General features: G+C 43.0%; 1 protein-coding gene across 1 annotated transcript in view; it reads left to right on the top strand.

Annotated features, from left to right (window-relative positions):
- Positions 1–1,012: 1,012 nt before the first annotated feature.
- plekhh1 (pleckstrin homology domain containing, family H (with MyTH4 domain) member 1) overlaps positions 1,013–9,630 on the top strand; it is a 25,806-nt gene continuing 17,188 nt past the window's right edge. Inside the window, exons 1-4 of the mRNA XM_031847953.1 lie at positions 1,013–1,854; positions 8,265–8,327; positions 9,058–9,207; positions 9,295–9,378. Of these exons, the coding sequence (XP_031703813.1) occupies positions 1,708–1,854; positions 8,265–8,327; positions 9,058–9,207; positions 9,295–9,378 (444 nt within the window). The 5' untranslated portion in view covers positions 1,013–1,707. The remainder of the gene's footprint in view (positions 1,855–8,264; positions 8,328–9,057; positions 9,208–9,294; positions 9,379–9,630) is intronic.

The following is a 9,630-nucleotide window of genomic DNA, read 5'->3' as shown; positions in this document are numbered from 1 at the left end:
GTTAACAGTAACAAAAGCTCCGTTACTTCCAAACACACGGTGAGAACGACCTCATTGTTGCAGAGAGGAACCTTTTCTTAACCTCTGGTTGCCTTTCGTCCTCATCCTTCTCAGTAGAAAGTTGAACTTTAGTGCTTATTAGTCAGTTGGGTTTGTGGCACAGTTTGAACAACCCCCCCTTATGTTCAAAAAAGCAGCGAGTGCTAAAGGAATTGTCCCGGGTAGAATTAGCATGGCGTTGCAGAGAGTGTTTAACCATTAAATGGCTTGTTTGCACCCAGCTGTTTTAGCTCCTGGAGGAGGGCCTGGAGGAGGGCCTGGACTCGTCCGTCCCTGATTGGCCCAGCAGGGCTTATTCTAGCGGCCTGATTTCTCCGCTTCCCCATGCTGGCGTCCCGCTTTACTTGACCTTCATACCCTTCCATTCTGCCCCCGGAGAGAGAGAGCGAGTGAGAGACGTCGGTAGATGAACCTTGCCTGGTTACAGCGGTCGGCTGGCGAAACCTCCATATGCAAGACTTCTGTAATTTGTTTGCTAAGCCTGTATTTATGAGCATGCTAATTGCAGGGAGCGCCGTGGTGCAGCTATAGTTGCCGGACTTTGAACGTCTGCTGTTCTGCTGTCGGTGTCTGGCTGCACTTTGAGTCTGTCTGTGAATAATGCTTCACTTTTTAACTTCAAACTCCTTTTGAACCTATTTTCATTTTTCCTGAATGAAATGCAAAATCTCAAATCATCACATGGCTCAAAGCTGATTGTTTACGGCTACTTTTATCTCAAGATAATCAGACTTGTATTGAGTAACGCAGTCGGACCTTAACCTTTTGTGAATGAGTATCGGCCCGGAGAAAAAATAACCACCAGTCAATCCTCCTCAGGTAAAAATAACCTCAGAGCCCCAGTTTCCCACATTCAGCACTCGGGCCATTCATTCTCACACATTCTTTCCTCCTTTCTTTGCTGAGGCGAGCTGACGCCCCCCCCCCCCCCCCTCTCTAGCTGTGATGGGACTGTCATGCAGAAAGACACTATTGTGCTGCGCAGGATCCCGTTTCACTCTTGCCTTGTAATTAAGAAGGGATTGCATGGCTAGGGAGTTGTGGGTGGGGAGAGACCGGGGGAATGGGTTAGTAGGTAATTTGGCTAAAAAGCAGAGCGCTGACCTGCTTTGTAGCTGGCAGGCCTGGGAGCCGGCACGCATGAACCCAACTCCCCCACTGACACAGAGCCTCCCTGCTGAGGTTTTGTTCAGTGTGTGTGGGCATGTGGAGAGACTGCAGATGAAAGAGTTTAGTTTCAGGTGAATGTGTATGTGCTTTCCTTGTGGTTACGCGTCACAGAGCAACACAGAAAGTAAGAGGAAGCTTTCATTGGACTCGTGTCGCTGTGGACTCATCGTTGCTTTGCTCACATTTCCTCCCTGAATCATGGGAAGTGCGGTCAACAAAGAGCATTTATAAGGGTTGAATCACGTTCCTCTGCTCTTGGGCTGTAAACGAAAGCAGGAGGAGCTGGACTACTTCAGGAAATACAGTCACATGATTACCTTATGTATCCCGTGTGGGCTGGTGTGTCATTTGCTGCCTCATAATCGTAAACAGAAAGATATTTAGATTCAAGTTGTTAATGAAGCGTGTATGAGTAGACTTGTGTTTTCTGTCTTTCAGTGCAGTCCGAGTCCAGAGGCAGAGCTCTGAATCCTCGCCATGGCCGACGTGCTGGAGAGCGGCGGCGGGTCCGGAGACGTCAGAGTGGCCAGCGTGGATTGGCAGAAACGCTGCATCGCTCTGGAGATGCAGCTGCTGAGGTTCCGGCTCCAGGCCGGGAAAATCCGAGAGCTGCTGGCAGAGAAAGTAAGAGAGAAAATCATCGTGGTTACTTCTGGAGTCAGATGCAGCAACTCTTCACGAGTTCAAACTAAGCATATATAATGTAGGTGCTTACCAAGTGGAGATTTAAGCATTAATAGATTAACAGGCACACAACTGGCACACCACCTACCAAATATTTACACCCAGAAACTGCTGTTGTGTAGCGAACTAAGAAGGTCAGAGGGAATATGCACGATATATCTGACCTGGAACTTGATCAGAATACTGTTTCTTGATCATTTAAACTGGCAAGATTTGGGAAAGATATGTAGATGAAGATGTCCCCTATCAGACTCAAACCGGGGCGCTGCAGACCACGCATGGTCTAAAACCACGAGGGCATTCCAAAGTCGATTACCAGTTTGAAACCAAATAATTGATTTATGAGTAGCTGCAGCAACTCAATCATGACGAGAGTCATTTATGACTTACCTCAAAACTCTCAAGTCTGTGTAAGAAGAGCAGCCAAGATGTCATTTTCAGGGAGTCTACCTCCAGCTTCTCCTGGATGAGGACAACGTTCCCGAGAGAGATGGGAAATGTAGTTTTTCCAGAGTGTACTGAGTCCAGGTCAAAACCTGAGCTCAGCCACTAATCAGAAAAACGGTAACAAAAGCTTGAGACTGGAGCTGACGATCAGAACACAGATTGACCTGCACATTTAAAGCTCTCTCTCTCTCTTTGTTGCCATTGTAACAAACAACCAGTACACCTCGCAGGTTTATCATAAAACACTTCAATTAATGGGGTATAATGTTCAGAAACACTTTGATAAGGACAGAAAGATAAGAGTGACCTGGAGTACGATTTAATCATCTTTAACTTCAGCATGTGTCACATGTCTGAGCTGACGATTGTACCGGACTCTGATTGGGCACAAATAATGTAAAATGAACTGAATCTGTGGCTGTTGAAACTGCCGAACTCCTGCGGAAATGAGTCCACTCTCATCTGGTCCAAATATCTTGTGGCGTGGATTATTTTGCAAAACAATGTGCAGATCTCTCTGCCTCATCCTCGTCATCCTCTTCTCCTGGCAGTGTTTTTAACTGTTTTATGCACGAAGATACAATTAAAGCAAGTGAATCAGTTAGAAACACAGGTTTGGATGACTGTTTGTTTATGTGTGTGCACAAAGACAGATGAGATTATTCATTTTATTTGGTAAACAGTTGCTCTACTCATTCCGTGTCATCAGAGGCTGGATACAGTTTCAGCCAAGATGAATATTTAACATTTAACTCATCACTGCTGGTGCTTCCTCTCAGGCCGGGGGGGGAATAACCGCCGTCCGCCGGCCAAATGCTGGTGAAGCGGTGGCTGTTGTAAAGCCTGACTACCAGACACTTTGTAAAGTAATCAGCTGTCATCGGGAGATTCAGCTCCATTCTGAAGAGTTGTTGGTAAAAGAGTGGAAGTGTTTGGATTAGAGCGAGGAGTGAGTGAAAAACGGTTCTCCTGTCTCGACCTTTCTGCAGTCTTCAGATGGTTCTCTTCTGCAGCTTTACGAGTTGCCGTCTTTTATGGACTCAAATGGCTCGAAGCTGCTTTTGTTTGGAGTGTCACTGTGGTTCGCTTTCTGCTTCATCTCTAATTCTGGAGTGCGCGAGTGGTTCGTTCAGTCTGTCAACAGGATGTTTACAATCCAAACATAACCCATGCGTCTGATAAGAGCAGGATGACTCCCTGCTGTGTCCTCTGTCAGGTTCTGTCAGACCTCCAGCCAGTCTGTGAGATCCCAAACAACACACACACACACACACTTACTAACATTAAGTCATTAAAAGTTCCTCTTTCTTATTGCCTATCTGTAAAACATTACAAAATGATTCATGAAAGGATACGTCTCGTGATCAAATACATTTTTCTTATTGCCAGCAATCCCACAAAACTAACAGTTGATCCTACAAACAAGTGGTCTGTTTAGCTAAAATAATGTTGCTTATTCCTTTGTGCTTTAGAGCTCCATTGTTTTACATCCAAGGGCCACATCATTGCAGTGGCTGACTTTCCCGTCATCAAGATGAACATGTAGCCAGGTCACACATCTCTAACTCATCTCGCATGTCTCCGTTTTGTTCATCAAGTCAAACCAGAATCAGATTTATTGCCAAGTAGGTTCTTCAGATGATGATTAAGATGAAAAATCTTAATACAAAAAATACAAATATGAAAAGGATATGATCAGAAACACTATGACAGATATGTACAATGTCAATAAGTCTGGTTTTGTGCTCATTGATGGCCGGTTTCAACCGATTGGAGAAGCGATCAACCAATCAGAACTGTGCAGGCTTACTCAGCCCTTTTTTAAATGATAGTATATGTGTGAGCTGCTTTTAAAGATGGCCGTCTTCAGAAGGACAGAACAGGCTCGGGGCTTAGTGTGTGTCAGTGTGGAAGTCAGCATGTAATGATACAGTAGGTGGATTGATTGCTAACGCATTGCTGGTTCTGGTCTTTTGTCAGGATCTGTTGACAGTAAGAAACATATCTAATAATGCCAGCCTCATCCCTTAACCACCAATACAGACATAGTTACAACGTGCCTACCTTATTAGGAAGTGGTACCCACATTCACACATGCACACTTGTACAAACGCAGTGTTTGATCATACACATGTTAGCTTTTCATTTCAGCCATGATGCCAAAAATAGAGGGGAGGTCGAGTTTTGTTAAATGTTCTCTTTTGGGCATTTGGCTAGAAAATAGGCTAATTAATCTCTAAGTTTTTCTTTCACTCCTTCTCTCATACACACACACACACATGCATACACACTCTGACACACACTCACACAAAGACACACAGCGCTGAGCGGGGTTTAAGTGGAGGCCCGTGCTGCTGACTGTGTTTTTTTCAGTTGGGGGGGAGGGGAGGGGGGGGGGTTTGCTGAGTGACTACGATGGCGTCATGTTATTACTGTTTGGAAAGTCTGCTTCGCGATCTTCATCTCCTCTTTTGCCAAGTTAGGAGTGTTTAACGCATTGACCCACTTTGCTATGGAAAAACATGGGGGAGGAGAAAAAAAAGGAAAAACAAGTTGAGGTGGGTGCCTGTGACATGGCATTGATCCCCCCCAGAGGCTGAGTGTGTGAGCTAGGGAGAAGAGAGGGAAGGAGATGCCCCATATGCCTTGTGAGGAGTTTAACAGGCAAGTTCTCCATTTAAGAGTTTTTACTGTGGATTGGAAAAGTGCAAACGACGGCGGTCAGCTGGTGGACCAAAAAAAACAGAAACGTCTTCATGCAGAAAGAACTGGAAAGGTGACACAGAAACAACTTTATAATTAGAAATAAATAATTTGGCCTCAAACATTTTAGTCCCCGTACAGTACCAAATCAAAACATCCAGTGAATCAATAACTTGTACAGAGGATTTCTTTTATTGGATTGTTTTTCCACGTTAAGGTTTCCTTCCATTGCTTGGATCATCTAATATTGGGCACATTGGATGAATCTCCTCCATAACGCTCACGTGTCTTGAGGAGCAAAACACTGCTGTTTGACTCAGTCTGCAGAAAGGTCGCCAGGTTCATGTGTGTGTGTGTGTGTATAAACATTTATTTTGGTGAGAGGATTTGTTTGGATCAGCTTCTCATTAGTAGTTCAACTGTCTTAATCTGCTTTTCATTATAAGGTTTTTCTTATTTATGTTTTAGGAAAAGTTTAGAGCTGGATTTCTTGTGAGGTTTTATGATTTTTGTCTTGTGTTTTAGTTCGTTTTTTAATAACCGCTTTATCAGCTTTCTGTTATTTGTCTCCATATATATTTAATGATTAAAGTGGATTCAATAGATAATCACTGAGGCCTTAGTCATCATAGTATCGTCATACTCGTCTCTAGTCTTCTTTCTCTTCTGCGTGATCTGTCCATCAGATTGAGCTGTAGTCATTGCTAACCATCAGCTGGGCTCAACGGTTAATGATTAACGTCCAGAGCACTCAATGAATTGATATTTAGTTTCTGACAGGGAACAGTTGTTTGGCTGTGACGGATCTGTTCGCTGTCTCTGGAGCAGATGATCTGTTGTCTGTAGCCGGCTCTCATCTTATCTCCATATTTTTAGTCCCTCTGGAATCCATACTAAGATTATTATGCAGAAACAAAGTTAAATATTTAATAATGTTTTTTTTGTTAAGAGGCATAAAGTGAAAGATGAGGCTGGTGATGTTCTATGTTTTTGTTTCAGTCAGTAAATCCCATGAAAAGGACCAAAACCAACAAGGCATTAGTGTGTCTCACCTCTTTCCAGGATGTCTGTGACTCTCAGCCCTAAGCCCATTCATTTCTAATGAAGATTTAAAATCTTTAAAAATGGGTCACAGATGTATGCTTTCATTTTTATGAATGGCTAAATAACTTCCCAGCGGGACACTGTGGTTTTTAGCAAACAAGAATGAATTTGTTGGAGACTTTTTGTGGTGCTCTATTGATTATTTACGGATCCAGGTAACAAATAAACTACAGTAATGATTACAACTTTATTTATAATGATATTGATAATTACTCAATTTATATAACACCTTCAAAAACTGAGTTTACAAAGTGATTTGACAGCGAAAGCATTGTGAAAGCAGAATATAATATAATAAGGATGCAATACAACAACAGAAAGCCAAACAAAAGAAAGACAGTAAATAGATAAAACAATAAAAAAATGTAATACAATGAAAAAGAAAACACAATAAAAGCAAAAAAAATATAGATTTGTTGACAGTAAGAAAAATACATGAGGAGATCTTTAAGCCTGTGATAGATGCAAGTCAAACTGCTAATACAAAGCTTTAGGAAACATGACTCCCGCCTCGCTCATTTTCAGCCTTCTCAGCAGCAGGAGCTGGTGAGTTGCACTGTGGCCTGACAGATGCTGGATTGCAGACATAGTTGTCTCACGCCTGCTCAGCAACTAAGGCCTCAACAGTTGGACTCTGCTGTAAACAGACGGACAGATACAGTCTGTCCATATCTGATAGTCTGTCACCATCAGGTCACCCATATTCCCAACCAGGGGTAGCTGGAAGTAGCCCAGCTAATTTGAAAACATAAAAATTTCCATTTTTACTATAAAATCTGAATTTGCATTTTGAGTCAGCTGTAACCTGAACACAACCTGCTGCAGTTAGTTCATAAAGATATGTTTGCAAGCAAGCAAAGAAGTCTAAACGGCTAAAAACAGCAAAACAGCTAAACGGAGCAAAAAATAATGGATAATTTAGAGTTCAAATCGTTAGCTGGAATGAGATCATCTGACAGGGCTGTGTGGTTACCTCCTAAAAATCGGTTGCAAACCAATGATATAGGCGGCTGATGACCGTCTCTCCCATCTGTTCTACATTGTGACTTCTTACTTACTTTATACTCACCTGAAGTGCTTGCCTATGGACCTGGAGGTGAGGAGTCATCCAACCACCAACTGTCCACGTTCGCTCTGGCTTCATTGAGTGTTAATCTGGCCCCGAGGAAGCGTTCAAATGCTGCGAGTGGTGGATTCTGGGAATCAAGGGGGCCTTTTTTATGGAGCTGACGAGAGGCGAGAAAGAAACAAAGGGAAGGGAAACAAAGATGACGGGAGGAATTTGAATGCATCTCTCAAGCAGAGTGAATCCATTAGTATGTGTGTTCTTCTTTCACCTGGGTCACTGAACTCAGAAGAAAGGGAGTCCTATGTTGAACTGTGTGTGTGTGTGTGTGTGTGTGTGTGTGTGTGTGTGTGTGTGTGTTGCTGAGAGAGAGGGTACTTGCAGATGTGTGCGTAGTTGCAGTGTTTGCCTTTGAAAGCATGAGTGTGCATGCTTGCACAGAAGGTGACGTAAGCTTGTGCACACACGCGTAGTAGCATTCTTCTAGCACGCTGTTGTTTGACCAGCGGTAAGAAGATGTTCAGCCTCCTCTCAGGGCCTCCGTGCCCTTCTGCTTAAAGCGCCGCTCCGTGTTCAACAGTCAGTTATTTGATTTTTACAGAAGACTATCCTTCCTGTGCTGCTCCTTCTTCTCCGACTGGCTGATGCTTGACCGTCTTTCCTTCGCACCGATTTCATATTTTCATCTTTCTCTCTCTCATCCACTTTTATTGCTACAAGATTTTTTGTAATTAGGAATGTGTTCCTAGTTAAAGCCTCCCATTATATTAATCTTTTAAATGTCTTCCCTATGGCAACAAGGATTAAAAGTGTGTCGGTGTGTGTTTGTGTAGTCGTCTGGCTTGGTGGTCTATCTGTCTAATCGGGCCTTTTGTGGCAGGTTATGGGATGTGTCTTGCCAGAACCTGTCGTTCTGGTCTGTGGGGAGGGGGGGAGGGTTTCTTTCCTTAAATTAGATGTAACTCCTGAAGATTAGCTGATGTTTGATGTGTTAAAAACCACAGTAACCTCTTTTGTCTCTCTTTTCCAGATGCTGGAGCTGGAGCAGAGGGTGACCGAGGCTGACCAGCGGGCTGAGAGTGCTGAGAAACAGGTCGAGAAGCACTTCTCCCCCTATACAGCTTTTACATCTTGGGACATATTGAAGGATAACTCCACAACATCAACCAACTACAGTCCAACAGGGCAAGAAAAACATCAGGGCTCGACAGTAACAGTTGTCAAGTTGCACTGACAACCATTTTGAGAAATTGGCAACCAATTCGGCAACCACTTTTTACCATATACATAAATAGGGACAGCAAACTGTAAAAGGTGCACCCCAAACTAAATACATTTTTAGTAATTGTTGCCTTATTGATATTTAAAATATTGCCGTTACAGTCAGAAAGTTAGAGTTGCGCCCTGACAAGCCATCGTATAATCTCACAGGTTTTAAACAGCTAAACTGTTTGTCAAAAAGTCACTTAGTCCTTTGGATGTTGTGGACTTTTTTGTGGACTCTTAACCAGTAAGAAGGAGTCAACCTTTGATGGGGCTTCACCAAAGGATAGGAAACCTCCGACAGTGCACATCCTTCATTCTCTGTCTCTTTAGCTGTTGTTTTTAATCTCCCATTTGCTGTCATTACTGGTCTTCCAGGTGTTTTCTGTAGGTGGTAATTTAATGGTGCCCTTTCTTTAAAAACAAGAAATACCTGAGGGCCTAGACAGATTCTTCTTGTCAGAGTTGGCAAAAGTGTTTCCTTCTGGTGCCCGTCAAAACTAAGCGGACCATGCAAATTTAAGCTTTCTTTTCTCACTCCTCTAATTATGCATTTTCAGATCCACGTCATGGAAGAAAAGTTGAAGTCTGCAAACATACAAACCAGCGAAACGGAGAGTTCGTTGTACAGAAGGTATCAAGACCTGACCAATCGGGTTCAAGAAAAAGATGCCGTGATAAAGATATTAGAGGTGCAGCTGGAAAAACAGGTATGGACGGAGCAGATAAAGACCAGAAATGTCCATTTATGTTCATAAAATGTAGGTTGCAATAATCCCTGTTTTCTCTGACTACAGATCTTAGTCAGAGCCCAGGAGGCAAAAAATATTGAGGAGAAGGCTGCCAAGATTAAAGACTGGGTCACCTTTAAGCTTAAAGAGGTAAGCTCACACATGTAGAGATACAACGTGCATTCTAGTAAGAGCCTCTGGGAAACGCCTCACTCTGCTGAGAGACATCACCTGTGGCAATAGGAGATGCTTGTGATTGTACGTGTATCATCTACAGCTGTTTATACACAGGCAGATCATTTAAAAATGCCTATTCATCAAATGTATCTCTGTAATTAAGACATAACACTCACAATATCAGCTTTAAAATCAGGTACTCCAAAACTGCGTTATTTAATTGGT

This window comes from Anarrhichthys ocellatus, unplaced genomic scaffold (genome assembly GCF_004355925.1).
Source record: "Anarrhichthys ocellatus isolate YVR2014 unplaced genomic scaffold, GSC_Weel_1.0 scaffold7, whole genome shotgun sequence".
NCBI lineage: Eukaryota > Metazoa > Chordata > Actinopteri > Perciformes > Anarhichadidae > Anarrhichthys > Anarrhichthys ocellatus.
Note: the sequence above shows the minus strand (reverse complement) of the source record. Positions and strands in the feature narration are given on the sequence as shown.